Source organism: Polypterus senegalus, chromosome 1 (assembly GCF_016835505.1).
Source record: "Polypterus senegalus isolate Bchr_013 chromosome 1, ASM1683550v1, whole genome shotgun sequence".
NCBI lineage: Eukaryota > Metazoa > Chordata > Cladistia > Polypteriformes > Polypteridae > Polypterus > Polypterus senegalus.
This window is the reverse complement of record NC_053154.1, coordinates 176,770,230-176,792,098: the sequence shown is the minus strand read 5'-3', so window position 1 is coordinate 176,792,098 and position 21,869 is coordinate 176,770,230. Positions and strand designations below refer to the sequence as shown.

General features: G+C 36.3%; 1 protein-coding gene across 2 annotated transcripts in view; it reads left to right on the top strand.

Annotated features, from left to right (window-relative positions):
• The window catches only part of adar (adenosine deaminase RNA specific), a 116,557-nt gene that overhangs the window by 79,963 nt on the left and 14,725 nt on the right, over positions 1–21,869 (top strand). For both annotated transcript variants that reach the window (XM_039763512.1, XM_039763520.1), the window contains exons 10-11: positions 13,662–13,781; positions 13,909–14,042. In XM_039763512.1, coding sequence (XP_039619446.1) covers positions 13,662–13,781; positions 13,909–14,042 — 254 coding nt within the window. The remainder of the gene's footprint in view (positions 1–13,661; positions 13,782–13,908; positions 14,043–21,869) is intronic.

Genomic DNA, 21,869 nt, shown 5'->3' with positions numbered 1-21,869 from the left:
GCTTAGCTGGATACATACTGGGGATGAATAATATACCAGAAACACCTCTAACAATATACTAATGTCAAGTACCTAATAAGGAACAGGGCTACCCTTTTGCCTTCAGAACATCTTCAGTCCAAGGAGTGCTGTACAAGTTCTAAATTGTGTGTAGTGGGTTGTTGTCCATTTCACATAAAGAAAATCCTCCATTTATTTTAGAAGTTAAAAAGGCAGAATCAACTAAAGGCTATTATTTTAAAGTTCATAGAAAACATGCAAGTTCATCCTGGCCCTCATTTAACCGTTCTTGACCTAGTTTAGTAGTGTGTATGGGAGCATTATCAACCTGAAAAAAGACATTGTGTGAGAACACTGTACTGTAAGGTGCACCTCATTCTATAAAATTGTTTCAAATCCATTCTCGGTTATACAAAACTTAAGAGCAATCATCAGACAACAAGTCTCACTTCAAGCCGTTATAAATCTCTCATCATATTTAGCAGATGGCAATAGACATTGTGGGTTAAAGGCATTCTTTGATTTTTTCCATATGTAGATCTGCTAGAATGTTGTAAATACAGTCAAAGGTGAATCTTCACACCAGATTACTTTTTTTCCATTGCTCAAGGTTCCAGGTCTTGTGCTCCTTACAACAGGTTGTGTATCTGTGCATTGGCATAAAGCTCAGAAGGCAGTTTTTGTTGAATTCAATCTATGCTAAATATTCTGACGGCACATTTGTGAATTTTAGCAACTATCCTATAAAATGTCTCTCTGTTGTTGCCAGTGTTCTTCAACTCAAAGTGCAGTTTTTCTATTCACAATGTACTTTGTCTCTATTTGGCAGTGCTGTCGTTATTCTTGTGAGTCGATGGTAATGATCCAAAAATGTCATTAGATTTTTCTTTATTAAATAGTTTTGTAACAATGAGTTTTATTCAAAAGTAATGTCAATAACTGAATAGAAATATTTTAGTAGACTACATTAAATATGTGCTTTTTAAAAACACTTTCAGTGGAGTTAAAAATAGAGCATAAATGGGCTTTTTGTAGCTCAATAGATTCCACACACAGCAGATTCCAATTCAAGTGATGTGAAAATGTCATTGATTGATGTGTGTTATTGGTGACAGTGGTCAGTGACTAATTGTCATTAAATTTTTTTTAAACATAACATTTTTTAAATTATCCAATGAAATAGTATCCAATAATTAGCAATTGAAAAATATCTATTAATACAAATTCTACCAATACTAGTGTAAAATCAATATTACAGTATGAATGGAGTTGGAATTGATAAGTTCCCTTTCTAGCCATTAATATTAGTTAAAACACAAGAATTTGTTAAAATTATATAAATAAGTAAGAACTTGCAAGTGAACTGATTTATTGTATAATGGTAATACAAATTGTACACAATCGGTAAGAAGATCGGGGGTTTACATGATTGTTCATATATATCTGGAACTAAAATATCAGGAACTGGACACCAGAGATCAGGGGAATAAGCCACCGCAGCTTCCCACCTCCTGGTACCATTGTCCATTTTTACATTACTTAGGGTAGTTTTGCCTTTCCCATGTTATTAATTAGTTCAGAATTAGTCCATGATGGGCGAGTTGTTGCATGCAGACAGGCAGATAGATACACACAGGCTTTTTACAAGAAGTGCTTTGCACATTATATGTTAAAATGCACCTAAAAAGGATCAGAGCCTTTGTATTCATTCTCTGATTGCATCAAGCTGATCTACTGTCTCTTAAAGAAACTATTTATAACCTGTTTATACAGTTCTTGGTTACTATGCACTGTGCATGCTGACAGTGTTAAGAACAGCTATATAGCAATTAAAAATTGAGGCAGGTTTCAGACAAAGTGACTGTTTTACTTGTCAAACAAAAAGGATATTTAGCATCGCTGTACTTGTGATGAAATGAGCTTCTCAATTTGTTAATACCAAAATAAAATGTATTTAGTGTTCTGAAGCACAACGCACTGTAAAAACTATATATTTCATTGCTATTTATGAATATGTAAAAATTAAGTTTGTGTCAGTTGTTTTATTTTTGAAGCCAAACTAATGTTCCTGAGTATAACCCCTAAAATGTGATAATTGTAGTAAAAGCCAAAGTCATGTATTTAATATATGTTAGTGAGTGTAAAGCAGCCTGCCAGATACACTGAAGGTTATGTTAATATTCTAATTGTGGATTTGTACACAGGCTAAGTACTATCAAAGTCTTATCATTCATATAAGATACTTTGAAAACAACATAACAAAGGCTATTTCACAGGATTTAAATTAGAACACTCTAGAAGAGAACTGGCCGTTCAGCCCAACAAAGCTCACCAGTGTGTGCTGATAAGACACATTTGCAAAACAAAAGACACTGATAAGAAGGTACAAAGGAATATAAAGTGGCCTGGGATTACAAGTTTTTTTGTAGGCTTCAAGGATACTAGTATTAATTGGGCACAGAAAACTTGACCAATAGATGGAGAGAGATTTACTTAAGACTATATAAAAATCAACATCTAATTTTTCTGGCACATGCTGAGTTTGGCAAGGCACAATGACAATTACAGGCTTTGAAGTGAATAATGATTCAATTACTTCTAAAGAAATCTTTGGATCAGATGAATCAATATGCCTTAAAGACATGAATTAAACAGAGACCATGGGATTCTTGATATGCTTACCAGCACCTGAGGATTATGTGCTATGCTTTCTACCACAGAGGTTGATGTGAAGACATCCTTTAAACAAACAACTACAAAAATGGCTATTGTTCATTATCACTTAACCGAGTTTGAGAGACTAGAAAGGAACTTGAGCTCTGAGAAGTTTGTGAGTGACTTCAGCTGCATACAGTGCTGCTGTGGGGAGCGAGGGAAAAGCGCTTCCCCACAGAAATAAAACCTGTGTTGTGCTGGGACTTGTGCATGGCCCTATGGAATCTGTTTTATTTTTTCACAATTTCTGTTTTATTATTTTTTTAAATTTTCAGTTTTCACTGTTTTATTTTTTCTTGATTCAGATTTCTTTTACAGTGAGTAACAACAGCTACAACAAAACAAACAATAATGAAATGGCACTTTACATTCCTTTTAATGAAACCGCACACTAGCACAACTGAACCTTATTTTGCATATCCATTTATCAGGTAGGAGACCAGATCCTCCATGATGCTGTATGCTGAGACTGCAGTAGGACAGTGAGTGCACTCCACAATTGTAAGGGCTGGTACTAGTTTGATGCATCCTTCTGAGATGAAGGTTCACTTCACTTTTTGGGTCTAGGATATTTGTTACAGCCTGAGCTGATGTGTTCTCAGCCAGAAAGAACTTTTTGTAGAGGAGAATATGTTCAGCAAGGTACCTTACTGATTTGAACCAGCTCTTCCACGTGGTGTTTCCTGCCTCAGGGGTTCCTGGCAGGCTTCTTAAAGAAGGCAGACTTTACCCACATCACTAGTGAAGCAGCCTCGCTAAAGTATTTATGGTGCTGCCAGGTCTTTCCCACCAAACTGATGACATGACACACGCAGGTTGAATGTACACTGTTAGGCATACCCCTTTTAAAACTTCCTTGTATGCTTTCAGACAGCATGATGCATTGTCTGTAACCACTGCTAAAATGTCATTAAGATTCAGCTGGTTGTTGTGAAGGGACTGAAGTGCTGCCTATGAAAAAGTGGAAAAGTTGCAGCTTCCCATAAAGATAACATCTGCCAAAAAGTACTGGTCTTCAGTACCTGTAATTACAATTATGTAAATTATTTCTAATGATTCTTAGACATTACATTTTTACAGATTAAAAACGGGCATCATTACATCTGTAGCTTCATCTACTGCATATCTTAAAATAATTACAAAGCAAAACCAAACTAAATCTGAAAGACACTAAATCTGGGAATTAAACAGAAAAAAAGAAAGAGAGACCCACTTTTAAGGGATCATTGTACAGTATCTGAGGAGAAGCCTGTACTTCTGTCAAGGTTTGTAGGTGCAGAGTTTATAATGGAAGAGTCAAATGTGGACCATGCGTGCCTCAACAACATAGTAACAAATGCTGTAACTATTTATTTATTTGTGTTATCAACGTGAAACTTTAGACAGGTACAGTTGACACCTCTGAGAACACCTCAGATGTTCTGAAAAAAACGCCCTGGCATTACATGTGGCATACTGTCTCAGAAAACAAAAATATGGAAAAATTACTTTGAGTTCCTATTTTTTTTTCCTTAGTTTAGCTGCACCTTCAAAGTAAAGGAATGTTTAAATCTGATACAAGAATCTAGAAGATATCTGTCAGGTTTTAGTGAAAAAATTATTAATAATAAGGCTTTATTTTGGGGTGCCTATCCACTCAGGTGGAGATTGCTGAAAAATGTCCTCAGGGTGTAAAGGAATTTTGTCCGCAATAGTGCAACATGTCCAAACTCCTTTTGTTTTCTTCAGTAAATTCACTGCCATTTCTATTTTAAAATATTGTCTGTCTGTCTATATTGAAGGGTAAATGGTGTTTGTTGTCATGGGGGAATTCATATTTGACTGAAAAACTTGGATAACGGTTTGCAGATTGCAAATGCTTGTTTAAACATATCAGTGCATAGAATGTATCCCTAGAAAGAAAGGTCTTAATCGGTTTGAGCAAATGGACAAAATTAAAGAAAAAGCTTGCACTGTGGTCTAAGCTTGTGTCCACTGTTAGACTAGGCACATACTTAATACTTGTAGTGAGCTGAAATGCCTGTCAGAATCATAGAACGTTGTACTAGCACTCTGCTTATGCGCTGTCTTTTAAAATCATATGGATTTTTGCATGTTTTAGATCACTTCGAAAATTTAAGTTTTGGGGGAAAAAAATCAAAGCAACATATACAGTATAAAACCAGTTTGGTTTCACCACCAGGTATGGTTAAGTGTCTTACATAATGTGTCCATATGGTAAGAAGGAGCAACTTTGCTTTTAAATTAGGTAAAAAAATGATGTACTTGTTAGCTTGATATGAGGTCAGTTTAAAAGTTAGTATGCTTCAAAATGGATTAACAATACTCTGTAATAGAGGTTAAAAATTAAACCATCTTCTTAACCTTCTTAAACCAAATTCTTTACGGGGCCGCAAGGTGTTTTCCTTTAAAGCAGAAACAAGTGGTGAATGGGTTTGCAGGTCAACCACAGGGTACAGTAAAGCCTGTGCTACAAAAATACTTTTAAAATTCTACATGCATTTCATATATATGTTGCAACATGTTAATATCAGAACCTTAAGAGAAGCACAGCAGCCCTTAGTTGTCTGGCGCCATGTCTCATTTTTAATCATCTAATAGCAAAAGTGGAGTGCCTGTTATTCAGTGAAAATAACAGTTTTAGTTTTTATGTTTGTGCTTCTGACATTTCCTACTTTCTGCTGACTGCCTTCTGTCTCAAAGGACTGATGAGCCGAAACCCTACGCGCTTGTTTTGGGCAATCGACCTGCTAAGTGCTTCTAACTTGAGAGCTGGCATTGATCCATATTTTAACTACAACATATTTTCCATACTAGATCTTTGCATGCTACGTTAGCCAAACATCTTAATCTGCTTTACCTGCATTTAGTGCTTGGATACTCCTGAATGCGTTAATTGAAAGAAGGAGATTATGGGGAGTATGAATCAATGTCTTCTGTTTGTCATTTCTACTGTGTACCTGTTTTTTATATTTCCATATGTAACGTTTAGTATCCTTTAAGGACCATGTTACTATGGTCTCTCAGTCTTGCATATTCACTTTTTACAAGATCAGGCCATATCTGATGGAATATGGAGCACAACTCCTGCTCCAGGCTCTGGGCTTGTAATGACTGGACTACTGCAACTCTCTGCTGACAGGAGGACTGCCATTTGTCTCCAAGATGATTCAAAATGCAGCATCACATCTGGTATTCAACCAGTTGACACGGACACATGTCAATTCTCTCATGTGATCATTACACTGTTCATGCTTCATGTTGTGGCCTGTATTTGGTTCAAATCCTTGATTCCTACAAAGTAGTTATTGTGTTTGCACCTCTGTGTATATGTGTTGTGATAGTTTTCTTTAAATAAGACTCTCTCACAAAACATAAAGGTTTGGGGACCGTCCCCGTATAATGTCCAAAGGACAAAGAAAAGACAAAAACACATTGTAGTGGATCAAAATGATAAGTATTTGACAATTGTATTATAATAAAATGGCGTTTTTATACAATGAAAAACAAAATGGAAACGGGAAGTGAGTTGGCAGGAAATGATGTTGAAGCTGTGGGACAGAAGCAACGTCATCAAGGATGAACCAGAAGTGATGTGACATGGGGAGCGATGTCATCAGGAGGAGTGGGAATTGAAGTCATGTGAAGTTTTAGGCAGCCATCTTTAAAGTCTGTCTGTGCATGTTTATTTGTCTTCTTTTTTTCTAACTGGAAAAAAAGAGAGAGAGAGGCATTGTTACTACATATCAGCCCTTCATCTCACAATGTTTCACTCACCTTTGAGCTTACCGACTGTCTCCTAAGCGCACAAGTGTGATAGAGTGTGTGTGTGTATACATACATACATACATACAGTATATTAAATAGAGGGAGTGAGAGAGACATGTTGAATGCTCCTTCAGATCTGCCAATGAACAACCTCTGGTGATGCCATTGGTATCAAATCTCTGTCCAGGCTCTTGTCATGAAATGAGCTGCTTCAAAAATGATCTGAGGTCTGTCTTGTTTGGTGAATTTCTGTATAAGTGATAGCTATAAGGTTTTTTTTTTAATTTGGGAATTGTAACTTGCTTATACTGTCAGGTCCATAAGTATTTGGATAGTGACACAATTTTCATAATTCTGGCTCTGTATTGCACACAGTGGATTTGAAATAAAGCAATCATTATGTGATTGAAATGTAGACTTCCAGCTTTAATTCAAGGGGTTTCCCAAAAATATTGTGTCAGCCATTAAAGAAATGACAACCATTTTTCTAAAAACCTCACTTAACAACTCCATCCCTCCTTTCTCCCCAACTCCCCAACAACTTTTAGCCAAACGAGGAACACTCTCCGGGAGGCAGACCTATCACTGCCAAAGTCTACAATCAAGAGATGTCTTCATGAAAGTGAAGACACAGGGTTTACCACAAGTTGCAAACCACTGGTAAAACTCAAGTATAGGAAGAACAAATTAAACTTTGCCAGAAAACATGTTTTAAAAGTCTGTCAAGCTCTGGATCAGTTTTCTTTGGACAAAGGAAACTAAGATTAATATATACCAGACACATTGACAGTGAGCCAAAACATAATGCAAGCGCAAACCCAAAGCAAAGAAGTACAATCGACTGACCTCAACCCAACTGGACATGCATTTAATTTGCTGAAGGCAAAACTGATGACAGAAAGTTCCAAAGAAAAAACGGTAACTGAAGACAGCTGCTGTATAGGACTGGCAATGCATCACTAAAATGGAAACCCAGCACTTGGAAATGGCCATGGGTCCCAGTCTTCAGGCAGTCATTGACTGTAAAGGATTTTCAACCAAATATTGAAAATGATAATTATATTTATGATTATGTTTTTCCAAATGCTTTTGCTTCTGGGAAAATAAGGGGACTATGTATAAAATGCCTGTATTTTCTAAACATCTCAAACAATTATTTTTGTTAAACTCCTTGAATTAAAGCCTAAAGTCTATACTTTAATCACATCTTGATTGCTTTGTTTCAGATAAATTGTGGTGGTGTTCACTGCCAAAATTACTAAAATTGTGTTACTGTCCAAATACTTATGGACCTGACTGGATTTTGTTTTGAGTTATTCATTTCTGGAAATCACTTTTATACCCTTGTCCTGTAACACTTGTTCCCTAATAGTCCCCAAACAGATTTTACTCTGTTATGTTTAACTTTTTTGTAAGTTGCTTTAGACAAATAGCATCTGCTAACCAAATAAATATAATTGTAAATGTTTCATTTTCTAATAGAATCCAATTCCATTTTTCTATGGTTTTAAAACTAGACATACAACACGAAAAAATACAGGAATAGCAATAGATACCAGTAACACCTTTTCCTGGCTCATAGTAAACAAAGGTTAATTTAAAACTTAGTTTGGAGCAATTAAAAAGAAAGTACAAACATAAATTTACAGAAAGCATTTTTATCACATATTGATATATTGTACAACACACCCTATACTGGTTTGTACTGTATTTATTATTATGTCATGTTCTAAAATATATTTAAGCTTGTGGTTATTTAATGCCTTAAAAACAGCTCCAGATATATTTAATTTCAATAATTTACTTTTATTTAGTTAATATTTATCAATAGAAAGTCTGGACAATCTCACAAGTATGATAGGTTACAAAGCTAGTTATAGATTGCTTAGGATTAATCCTAGTCAGGCCCAGTTGTTAGCAATAGTATTCACATAATTGTCCATAAAAATTAAATTTGATTAAGTTTTTTAGAGGTAGTACGAGAGGGCCCCAGGTGATAGTCTTATTCAATCAATTGCTCCCAAAAAGGCAGAAGGTATATTTATATACTTGCCTTTCTTTATAAGATAAAGCTTACAGGAAACCATAAAAAGACAGAACAGAAACTTAAATTGACAGACACAAACAACAGCCTTCACCTTCTTGGCCTACATCTGTGATCACTGACCACCTAAAACCCCATGTTCTATCTGTTTCGTTGAGTGCCAGAACTATAGTCACACCAAGGATTCCCCATCTCAACACAGTATCTTGACCCCTGACGTCTTTGACGTATTCCTACTGCTGATTGTATGTTCAAATTTCACTAATATGGATGTAAGCTCCAGAATTTCTTTGGTGCATCATCGCTTTTTTTTTTAATATATAAAAGTTCTATGTATTGTCTCCCACACTTGCCAAAGGGACTTCAATAAAACAGAAAAAAAGACTCAAATCATGCTCTTGTGCAAACAGAACAAGATAAATATATATAATAGTAGCTGCTCAGCTGTTTGTCATTTGCTTTGATAAAAAAATATACTACTAGAGAGCCTTTATTGCTAAACCTTAACTGTTAGTGATGTGTGTTCTTTGGCTATTCAAGAAGTCAAATGGCATCTGGAGTTGAAGGTTTTAAAGCTGCTGAATGGTGTGAGTAGAAACCACTATGGTTTGAGTGCTTTGTTTAAGGTCTCTGTGATCAACTTTATATTTTACAAAGATGAAGACACAAATGAGATAAGTTATTAATGTCTCCAATAATATCACTCAGTATACTGTTCTTGTGAAGCCACCAAGAATTCATTCATGAACAAGCTCAGCTATAGATATCGCATAATATATATTTTTTTATTTTTATTAATTTTATTGTAATTCCATACAAATAGATCAATTTTTACAAAAAAAAACAGGATGAAAACAACTTAACCCCCACCCCTAAGAAAGAGTCCATGGCCAATGTAGTAAAACTTGTAAAGCTTGTAAACATACCTAAATTGATTAGTTTAAAAGGCCAATAGTGATGAATGGAGAAGAAAAAGAAATGCAGAAAGAATTGTTTCCTCTGTGCTTTAAGAACTTATTCTAAAATATTATTGATTAGATCCTGCCAGGTTTTGAAAAAATTCTGTACCGATTCTCTAACTGAGAATTTGATTTTTTCCAATTTCAAATAGTATAAAACATCGGTTTCCCACTGACTTAAAAGAGGAGAGTTAGGATTCTTCCAGTTTAGCAAAATAAGTCTGCGTGCCAATAGTGTAGTGAATACAGTCACAGTTTGTCATTCTCCACTTTAGCCTATCTGCAAGAACACCAAACACAGCTGTTAATGGGTTAGGAGGGATTGTGACACCAAGGCTGTCTGAAAGGCACTTAAAAAACTTAAAAATTTTGGTCCAAAATGATGTTAATTTGGTGCAGGCCCAAAACATGTGACCCAGTGAAGCTGGGACTTGATTTCAGCGTTCGCAGGTTAGATCTTGACCTGGGAACATTTTGGACAGTTTCGAGCGAGACAGATGTACTCGATATATCATTTTTGAGTTGAATAATTGTATGCTTTGCACATATGGAGCTAGAATCAATTCTCTGCATTGCTACCTTCCACTCCTTTTCTGATATATTAAGAGACCTTTTTCCCATTGTCCTCTTGGATTTTTGAAAGGGAGGGACTGTAAAATAATTTTATATATTGCAGAGTGTCTAACTTTTCAAAATTGAGCAGTATTTTTTCCAGCATGGAGGAGGGTGCAAGATGAGGAAAAATCGGGCAGGTTCTGTTTAACAAAGTTCCTAATTTGAAGATAGTGAAAGAAATGTGTAGCTGGAAAGTTAAATTTGGATTGTAATTGTTCATAGGATGCAAAGATGTTGTCTATATAAAGATCTCTAAGAAATGTAATCCCAAATCTTTTCCAGATATTAAAAACTGCATATGTTAGCGAGGGTTGAAAGAGGTGGTTCTCTTGCAGAGGTGCCACAGATAAGATTCTCCATCTTAAAATGCTTTCTCCATTGGTTCCATATTCTGAGTGAGTGAAGCACAATTTGATTATTAGTATATTGGCTATAACTTACATTTGTTGGGGCACAGAGCAGGGAATATAGAAGTACTGCAGGATTTTTGTTCTGTTGTGGACCAAGCCTGTGTATGTTCATCTATTTGTGTCCAGGTTTTTATAGCTTGTGTGTTTGCTGCCCAGTATTAAAACTGAAAGTTAGTAAGAGCCATGCCACCTTCTGCCTTAGGTCTTTGTAGGGTCGCTCTTTGGATACGTGGATGTTTTGAGTTCCAAATAAATGAGGTTATTGTTGAATCTAATTGCTTAAAAAATGATTTATTAATGTATATTGGAATATTTAAAAAAAAAAAAAAGCAGCTAGGAAGAATACTCATCTTAACAACATTAATTCTTCCTGCTACAGTAAGATGAAGGGTTAACCATCTCTGTAAGTCTTGCTTAATTTTTTCCATACAGACTGCAAAATTTTGTTGATAAAGAGCTTTGTGTTTACTTGTAATGTTAACCCCTAGGTATTTAAACTGATCTGCAATGATAAAAGGTAGGGTGTTTAATCTAATATTATATGCTTGAGAATTCACTGGAAAGAGTACACTTTTATTCAAATTAATTCTGACACCAGAGATCTTTTGAAATTCTGTGAGTGCTGTTAAGATTGCAGGCACAGAATTTTGTGGGTCTGATACAGTATATACAGTACCATATCATCTGCATATAGAGAAATTTTCTGTTCCAGTCCCTCTCTGATAATCCCCTTTATCTGATAAGCATTTCGACAGTGAACTGCCAGTGGTTCAATGGCAATTGCAAATAGCAGCGGTAACAAGGGGCATCCTTGTCTGGTACCACGTTCTAGTTTAAAGTAATCTGAAGTAATGTTGTTAATACAAACTGAAGCTTCTGGATTGGTATACAGTAGTTTGATCCATGCACAAATGTTCGGGCCAAACCCAAATTTCTCTAATGTAGTGAAAAGGTATTTCCATTCAATCATGTCAAATCCTTTTTCTGCATCCAATGATAATAATATTTCTGGGGTGTTTGACTTTACTTGGTGAGTAAATTACATTAAACAGGCATCGAAGATTGGAAGATAAGTGTCGACATAATAAAATCACAAACCAATAATATATAAAACCATGAATTCACACAGACTCCAGAGCCTTCTGGTTCCAAACAAGATTTCATTAAAAGACAACAAAGCCGTTCTCTGACTACAGTCAAAGCAGTGATTCCTGGCATGGAGATATTTTTAAACAAAACTTAGTTTAGATAAAATACTTAGGTACTCCTGCTTATGCTAATGGATAACACCTAATGGCATTTCACCACCTTTGTCTGGCAATTTTCAGCCAGGCCCATTCTAACATTCAGTCCTGCCCACCCATGCCCATTATACATTATGCTAATGAATAACACCTTTTGCCTCTTTGCCACTATTGTGTCTTAATCCTTTAGTCAAGCCCACTTCACCTTTCAGTCATGTCTGCTTTCTATTTGGTGTTGCCCATTATTCCCGTCCATCTTTGGTGTTTGATTTCAGGATGTAGTTTTTTATTGGTGGAGTGGTTATGTGTAAGACTTGGTGTAAATCAGTACATTCCAGTGTTTTAACTATCTAAGGCTCAGTGCAATTCAGTGCTTAAACTATATTGGTGGTGAGATTATAATGTTCTCTTAAAAAAATAAAATGTGCACGTTCACATTGTAAAATAAGTGCTTAATTAAATTATAAACACATACAATTATAAACTGTAATTTCTGTGTATATTGTAATTACTGTGCTAATTATCCGGTGTGTGATAGTATAAAAATATCCAGTGAATATTAGTGTAGATATATTTTTCATGTGGAGAACTGGCTGTGGGCGGCGTGGTGGGTAGCGCTGCTGCCTCGCAGTTAGGAGACCCAGGTTCGCTTCCCGGGTCCTCCCTGTGTGGAGTTTGCATGTTCTCCCCGTGTCTGCGTGGGTTTCCTCCGGGAGAGATTACAGGCAGGCTCACGTGCAGCTGAGCCGTTTGTCTCAGTGTTATTCAATGTTTTTACATTTAGTTTACTATTACACTGTGCATTCTATGGTATAATTAACTATTTTTGTGCTTAAAAATCTTTAAAGAAAATATATTTACATATAGTTCTTATATGGATTAATTGTATTTACATACAATCCTACGAGGGAAATTACTTCGGGTCACAACCAAATCGGGTTACGACCAGTGTTTTGGAACAATTACGGTCGTGACCCGAGGTTCCACTGTATTCATGTGTGTATATGCGTAATATTTTTTCAAATATGTGTTTTTATCCTCTCCTTATGTAGATTTCATGGTAAACTATTCACATTGTCATGCACCCTGTAAAACCTCAAAGAATGATTATGTGTTAATTTTTCAAAATATGACCACTTGTATTGTTTGTTTTAGTTTGAAATAAATATAAATAATAGGTTTCAGTGTTTAACACTCTTAAGTATGATATTAGATGAGAGTGCCTTTCTTGACACCAGCTTCCTTTGGTAACCTTTTTCTTACCACATGGCATTGTCTGGCCTTATCGCTTGATTAATTTGCTATATGTAACCCTATTTAAATAGGCCAAGAGAGAGGGATTTGTATAAAGTACTGTCATGGACTCATACTTTTTAAATGTAAACATTTTAGCAAATAAGCATTTAACTTCTCTTTTCTCTTTGTATACTTGAAGATTAACACTGGAATCTCTGTGGCCTACAAAAAAAATTTGTAATACTGGCCCATCTTAAATTTCTTCACACCTCTCCATCAGTGTCCAGGTACCTCACAACCAGATAAACAAGACTTAAGCTGGGAGAACTTTTTGCCCTTTCTGCGGATGATTTGGGTTGGGAGGTTATGGGTTGGATGGGCTGCTTACTGCTTGTGCTGATAGACACATTTACAGAACAAAAGACGCTGATGGAGAGGTGTGATGAAATTTAAGGTAGGCCAGGATTGCACAGTTTTTTCTGGGCTTCAGGGATTCTTGTGTTAAAGTCAGCTTTAAATTGATTGTACACTTTTTAAGGTGACAGTTTCTAAAAAAAACCTGTTTCTTAATAGCATGATGGTTTTCAATTGTGAAAGAAATTGTTATAAAACAGTGCTTAATTGTCCTGATCTAAATTTATGATAAGCCCTGTATGCTTGGTCATTCTAGATTCCTGTTTGGTGAGTTAATGAAATATGACCCAGCATCTTCTGAAGAGAGCATCTTTGAAGAATCAAAGGAAGGCCGATTAAGAATCAAAGAAGGAATCACATTTCACCTTTACATTAGGTATCCAGCATAAAGCTTTGTGCATACCCCAAGTTAAAGAACCATTAATATTTTGGTAAATTAAATAATCATGTTTTTTGTGTAAGCTGTTTAATGCCTCTTGCACCTGTCTTTTTTTTTTTTTTAGCACTGCCCCCTGTGGGGATGGAGCTCTTTTTGATAAATCATGCAGTGACCAGGCAACTACCTATACAGATTGTCAACATCATCCACTTTTTGAGAATAGCAAGCAAGGCAAATTGCGTACCAAAGTTGAAAATGGTGAGTGCACATAAATTGGACCAAACGTAAGCTAGTTTAAATTTTTTATTATTTTGTTATACAGTAGCTGTTCCACACTTTGATCATGTAGTTCTTTATTTCAAAGAATATCTAGAGCTATATAACACCAGCTTTTTGTGATGAGAACATAACTTATAAAAAGCTTGTAGATTTTGCACATTTTTTGCTGTACTGTATTATTCAGCTGTTACTATATATAGTATATAGTAAATGCTCTACAATAATATCCTCAAACCAGCTTACCCCAGTTCAGGGTTGTGGGTGACCAGAGCTATCAGCACTGGGTGCAAGTTAGAAAACAGTCCTGGACCAATGGTCTGTTTAATCCAGGACACCCACATTTCTACCAGCCCCTTACAGTGACTGATTCACTTAAGCCAGTGGTACCACACAGGTGATAAGATTTTTCTGAAGCAATAAATCAGCTGTCTGATTGTATGATATTTTTGTGCTACTCAGCCATATCAAACATTTAAGTCTATGAATGCTTGGTCATAAAACTTTTTATAGAAACTTTTATTTTTTCTCTTTCTCCCTACTGCTTGTTGCAAATTTATCTCATATATTTCATACTACCTTCTCCGCAGCTATACAACAAATCAATTAGAAAATGAGCACCTTAATTTTATCTACATTCTATTTGGCTAAGCACATAAATTTCCTCTCCCTCCTTTAGAACTTTTGCTTGTCGCGTGTTGAAGCACTACTAAAATTTTGACTGGCATCAGTACCTGCTTTTAGACCTTAGTACTGGTACCAAAATGGTACAGAAGCAAATAACCAATAACTCCAAAAAGCACCCCCAATTCTTTCTCCTCCCTGGTGCTGTGCTCCATGCCATTGTGGTGCGCGCTACACACTGTTTTATTTTGATAGTCATGAAGTACTTATCGCGTTTATTCCGTAAGTGACGAGTCACAGACCCATGGAGTCTGGATCATGTTGAGGAAGTTGAATTGTGGTGGTCACTTGTGAATTTTCTGGGACAGGCCTTTGGTCACCACCCAACTCACACTGCACCCGACCTCCTTGGTCCCTCCCATAGGTGGTAAGCCCATGGGAAGGGGGACCCACGTTGCCTCTTTGGGCTGTGCCCGGCTGGGCCCCATGCGTGCAGGCCCGGCCACCAGGCACTCTCCATCGAGCCCCACCTCCAGGTCCGGCTCCAGAGGGGGGCCTTGGTGACCCGTGTCCAGGCAAGGGAAAACACTGTCCAAATTTTTTGTTCTTCATAGGAGGTTATGTTGAACCGCTGTTTGTCTGTTCCTTCATATAGGACCAGTTTGCCTTGGGTGTCCCTACCAAGGGCATAAAGCCCTGGACAACAGAGCTCCTAGGATCATTGGGACACGCAAACCCCTCCACCATGATACGGTGGTGGTTTGAGGAGGGGCAGAAAAGATAGGGTGAGAAGCTCAGTCATCCGGGAGGGGCTCATAGCAGAGCCACTGCTCCTCCGCACCGAGAGGAGTCAGATGAGGTGGCTTGGGCATCTGATCAGAATGCCTCCTGGACGCCTCCCTGGTGAGGTGTTCCGGGCACGTCTAACCGGGAGGAGGCCCTGGGGAAGACCCAGGACACGCTGGAGGGAATACGTCTCCCGGCTGGCCTGGGAACGCCTCGGGATTCCCCCGGAAGAGCTGGAAGAAGTGGCTGGGTAGAGGGACGTCTGGCAGCTCTGCTCAAGCTGCTGCCCCCGCGACCCGATCTCGGATAAGCGGAAGAGGATGGATGGACTTGTGAATTTTCAATTGCATGAAACCCTGAGTTTTTTGCTTCGTGAGTCTACAAAATGGATGTTTTTCCACATCTCTATACTACTGAATGTTTTGGGTATTAGAGTGGGATTGAGAAGAAAGCTAGCATTTACTTCCAGCACTGAAAATCCCGAAATGCTGGTACTGTACCATTTTAAAGTTTGGGTTACTCAGTATCTGTATACCACACAAACCTAGTTGCGTGTAATAAAAAAAATAGAATTTTTTGTTTGTTAGGCAATATGGCATAATGGTAGAGAACTGAACTCTAAACCACGAGTTTGCTTTTTCATTTCTCACCGTTGGCCCACTGTGTGACCCTGAGCAAGTAAACCTAATCCACCTGCGTCCAACTGTACAAAAAATACACGTAAATGTACAGAATGACTGGGGAAATAATTAGGAAAACCTGTACACCTGCTTATCCATACAATTATTTAATAAGCCAGTCATGTTGCAGCAATACAATACATACTAATCATGCAAATACATGTTAAGAGCTTCAGCTGACGTTCACATCAAACAGTAGAAGTAGAAAAAAAAAACGTGATTTGGACTGTGACATGAATGTTGTGCCAGATTGGGTGGTTTGAATTTTTCTGTAACTTCTGATCTCTTGAGATTTTCACGCACAGCAACATATGGAGTTTACTCAGAATGGAGCAAGAAACAAAAAACATCCAGTGAACGGCAGTTCTATGGATAGAAACAACTTGTTTATGAGAGGAAGGAGGATAGCCAGACTTGTTCAAGCTGACAGAAAGGCTGCGGTTACTCCGATAACCACTTTTTATGACTGTAGTGAGCAGAAAAGGTTCTCGGAATGCACAACATGCTGAACTTTGATGCAGATGGACTACACTAGCAGAAGGCCCTGTTGAGTTCCACTTCTACCCGCCAAGAACAGAAAGCTGAGGCTACAGTGATCACAGGCTTATGAAAACTGGACAGTTAAAGACTGGAGAAAGTGTAACCCGGTCTGATGAATTTCTACTGAGGAAAACAGATGATAGATTCAGAACTTGCTGTCAACAACATGAATCCATGTACTCAACCTACCTTGTATCAACAGTCCAGGCTGCTGCTGCTGGTGGTGGTATTGGTATGGGGAATGTTTTCTTAGTACATTTAATACCAATCAATTATTACTTGAATGCTATGGTATGTTCAAGTAGTGTTGCTGACCATGTTAACAGATGAAAAGACAGAACTTTATTTGTCCTCAAAGTTTTCTTTAGCACTCCTTTCATGGCCACAATTTACCCATCTTCTGCTTAATCTTCTGAATGAGTTCAGTGGTCTTCATTGGCCTTCACAGTCACATGATCTGAATCCAATACAACATGTTTGGGATTTGCTAGAACAGGAGATTCAATGCACTTACGTGCAGAAGACAGATCTGCAGAAACTGTGTAATGCAATCATGTTAACATGTACTGGAATCTCAGCGAAATTTTTCCAACATCATGTGGAATCAATGCCACAAATAAGTGAGGCTGTTTTAAGAGCAAAAGGAGGCCCTACCCAGTATTAGTATAGGTGGAAGAAAAATGAGCTACATTCATCTATCGTCAAATAGGAGGTCTTCAATTTAGTACATAGATAGATTCAGCTCCTTTCAAATATCAGTTTTGAATAACCTTTTATGTGTTTAGTTTCCATATTTAAAGGTTCTACAATTTCCCCCCCAACCCATCATGCATTGTTGGAGATCTTTAAGATGACTAATCAAAATAGGTGAAGCTAAAAGTAGGATACCAATGTTGTTTTCTATTGACTTCATAATTATTTTTAATTGGAGAAGTAGGTGATTTGTTCTTATTAGACATTTGAAGTGATTCTCTCAAATATATAATAAAATACCTTGTTTTGAATCAATATATGTTTAAAAATAATGGCCTAAATATTCATATTCCATATATTATATTCCTCTGTGAGTGTATATAGTACATTATATCTGTATTTGTAACGTATTTTGAGGTGTTCATTATTGAAAAATGCTGCATAAATAAAGGTAATTTATTCATTCCTTTACTTGTTTTGCTGTCTATGTAAAGCAAAACAACAGGACATTATAGGTGCATTTTTGTATTAGATTTATAGTTAGCAAGAAAACACTTTAGAGTTACTTCTGGAGTTCTGCATTAATTACTAACAACAACGATGACTGATCTTCAACAATAATAGACAGGCACAATCTGCTTAAACTAATCAGACACAGTTATACATCCCTCTTGTCAATACTGAACACAACTTATAAACATTCACAGTCTAGGTTGAAAGTATGCAAATGTCTAGACTAGTTACTCCATTAGGCGTCATTTCCTACATAAAATAAATACAAACATTGGGTTTTTAGTTTCTGTAACAGGGAAAATGTCTGTTCTAAGGAGATTTCTAGGCACTTGGTAAAAACAATTTGTAAAATTTCATGGGGTTAGAGGTTGTTAATAATAATAAAAAACAACTCTAAAAGACTATCCATCCTTGTCAGGGTTGATGATGTTGAATTTCTGTGACTTCCTCATTATTACTCATCTTCCCAATTGTAGTTTTTCAGGAAAGAGTAGGAAATGCCTTACTCCACATGGTCTCACAGAATCAAGGATAATATAAAGTGAAAATTGCTAATCGCATTTGAATCTCAAAATGGGGAAAATTTAACATATGAAACCACTTTCTCCTCAAACCGACTACAGCTGCCTCCTTGTTTGTAGCCAACCTCCTTGGATGATCAAGAGTTCTTTCTAAGGACAGATTAGATAAATTGAAAATGTTTTACATGAAAGAGAAATATGTTTGATAAATGTAAAACGCTGCTTATACCAGCAAATGTATATCATTCCAAATCGGGGCATGCCTGACACAGAATTATAGTGTAGGTTAACTTTGTAAAATGATTGGTTTGTTATCTGATTACAGCAGTGAATGTTACAGTAGAGAGTTGGGATATACAGGGTCTATAAAGTAAAGTTTTTTCCATTAACGTCTACACTGAAGTTAGTCCCATAAATAATTTTCCAGGTGTTTTTTCTAATAAAATCAAGATATGAGAAAAAAATATTTTTTATGTACAATTTTTAATATTAATATTAGTTATTATTAATAGTTAATATTTCTTTGCCCAGCTCACAACTGTCATTACAGAATATTATGTTATTTGCTTGGCCTAGTAGTCTTTATATTTTATTAGGACTTAAATGAATAACAAATTACTTGTAGGGCAATGAATGTAGAAAATTTTCTTTTTTTTTACCAATGTAGACTGAGTGGCTCTTTTAAAAAGTGAACGAAAAGTTGCTAGTTGTAGTGATGGAATTATTATTATTCATTCAAGCTGGAAACTTTTATTTATTTTAAGTTTTCAAATAGGTACTGTTCCAAAGAATAGGTAACACCAGAAAGTTGTATAGCTTCCAAAAAGCATTTGCTGCCATCACTTTGTTTGGCAACATACATAATTATACACACCCTTTGTGGTTTCCTTCAACCTCGACCATCAGTTATCAGTGTTCTTTGTTAGTACTTCTGATAATGGTAGGTGTTTTCTATGTTGTAGCGCACTACAGATATTTTGCTTTTGTATGTCATGCATGGTGTTAGGAAATTTGTAGAAAACCTGGCTATTCTCATGCTTTAAATTTTCCAAAATGTTTAGTACACTTTCTTTTTGAAAGGTTTTGTTTCTGAATGTGAAACCATCTGACATTTAGCTTAAATACTGTCTTTTTAAATGAACAGTGTGTCTCAAAGTAAATTTGTCATAGGCACCACAAAGCAGAAAAGCAATATTTTCCACTGTAAATTGAAATGTTTAATCAATTCAATCTTGCAGTGTGGCATAGTGGTTTAGGCTTTGGACTTGAAACTATGACATTGTTTGTTCAAATCCTGCCTCAGCCACTGTGTGGCCATGAGGAAGACACTTTACCTGCCTGTGCTCTAATTGGGGAAAAAATCAGTTAAATAATTAATAGTAATCAATAAGTTTGATACTTCTCACCAATACAGTAGTGTTTTTTAATTTTTTTTGTGTTGTAGTATAGGTTAAGAATATGAAAGTTATATAGTACACAAATATATTCATTTTATGAGGCAGTGTCTCAGTTCAGCTGTTGGATAGATACGACATTGCCATCTTTTTCTTTGGTTTTAATTTATATATTTGTAAATGTCAACACTTCATAATACATGCTTTAGCTGCTTACACCTTACCAAACTGTAAAACATCTAATATACTATAGTCTTGAGATGGACAATGCCCTTTGACCTAGGTCTTCTCTGATCCATCACTGATAATTTTCACATTATGACTTAAACTCATTTTCCCTCCTGCATTTTTTTAACGAAATCCTACTATACATATAATTTTAAGGCTGATCTTATTGTGCTGTGTTATGTTCCTATTGTCTTTGAGATACAATCTAGATTTGCAGCCACTGTCCAAGGACCTTCTTGTTCAAGTGTCATCTCTGTTTGGACTCTGTAGCATTAAATTAAACCTACAGAAACAGATCAGATGGAAAGTACAAAAATAACTCTGTGCAGTAAACTTAAAATAAAACATGAAAGACCGCATACATTTTTTCATTCCTTTATTTTCTAAATACTGTTATTCCATTAGAGCCAGCCAAAATCTATTCTTACAGCAAGGCAAGAACTCACTTAGGTTGGATCACAAATCCATCAAAAGGCTTTTTTAAAAGCACGCTGTCTTGGATGTAAAGGGAAACCAGAGAAGAAAGCTTATCCATTGATAAGTTCAAATTTATCTGGGAGGCTAACACGAGTCACTGAAAAAATACCACAGAATCTCAAGATGAGGCCTCACCAGTGCATTATAAAGGTTGAGCATAACCTCCTTTCACTTGTACTCCACACATCATGCTATATATCCTAGTCCACTATGACTCCTAAATCCTTCTCATAAGGTGTACTCTCGATTTTCTGACCGCCTATTGTATATTCAAACCTAACATTTTTACTTCCTATGTGTAATACTTTACATTTAGTGACATTAAATTTCATCTGCCACAAATCTGCCCAAGCCTGTATGCTATCCAAGTCCTTCTGTAATGATATAACGGATTCCAAATTATCTGCTAATCCACCTATCTTGGTATCATCTGCAAACTTAACCAGCTTGTTACTTATATTCCTATCTAAATCATTTATATATATATATATTGAAAATAGCAGCAGCCCTAGCACTGACCCCTGGGGAACACCACTCTTAACATCGGCCAGTTCTGATGAATCTACAGCTGTTACAATTTGTACTGCGTGGAAATCCTTTAATGCAGTGGTTCTCAACCAAAATATACTTCCAAGATGTCACAAGATGACTGAAAATAATTATAAAATAGCAGAAAACAATTAAATCATTGGTTGCCACATGTGTTTAAGGCTTCAAAGTGTCTTGTCTGTAGCTACACTTTTTTGTATGGGATGGACTCCCCACATATGTACAGCAGTTCAGGGTTTAGTGGTTGCTTACATTTATCTGCTCAATATAGTGCATCACAGCTACTAAAATGTAATAAGAATGGAAACTGGCTGCTTTTAAAAACCCAACAAAAAATTTTAAAAGAGGGTGACCTGTCTCACTGCCATAAAGAACAGTAGTGTTTTAGCATGATTCCAAAGATTTGAAGGAGGTGCCAAGTGCATTTGCTTTTCCATTTGCGTTAAATGTGTCTCTTGCTAATGGAAAGGCTCTAGTGCTGAATCCAAAGGATAGAGAAGTAGCCCCTGTAAATTAAGTTATGAAAAAATGCCTCCAGCTGATATTTTTCATTTAAAAAAATACTTTTGATTTTTTATTTTTCAGAAATATGTAATGTTATGCTTAATTTTAAAAGTAATCAGCAGCTTTTTTGTTATCAAAAATATTTACATTGACAAATTTTGGATTTTGGTAATCATTAGCTATTTTTTTACCCCTGCAAAATGCCTTCTCGTTTTATGTTAAGATTAAAACATTCAGGCATTAGTAAAAAATAACTAACTAAAACATGCAGGCTATATTGGAAATTATTTATTAATTATG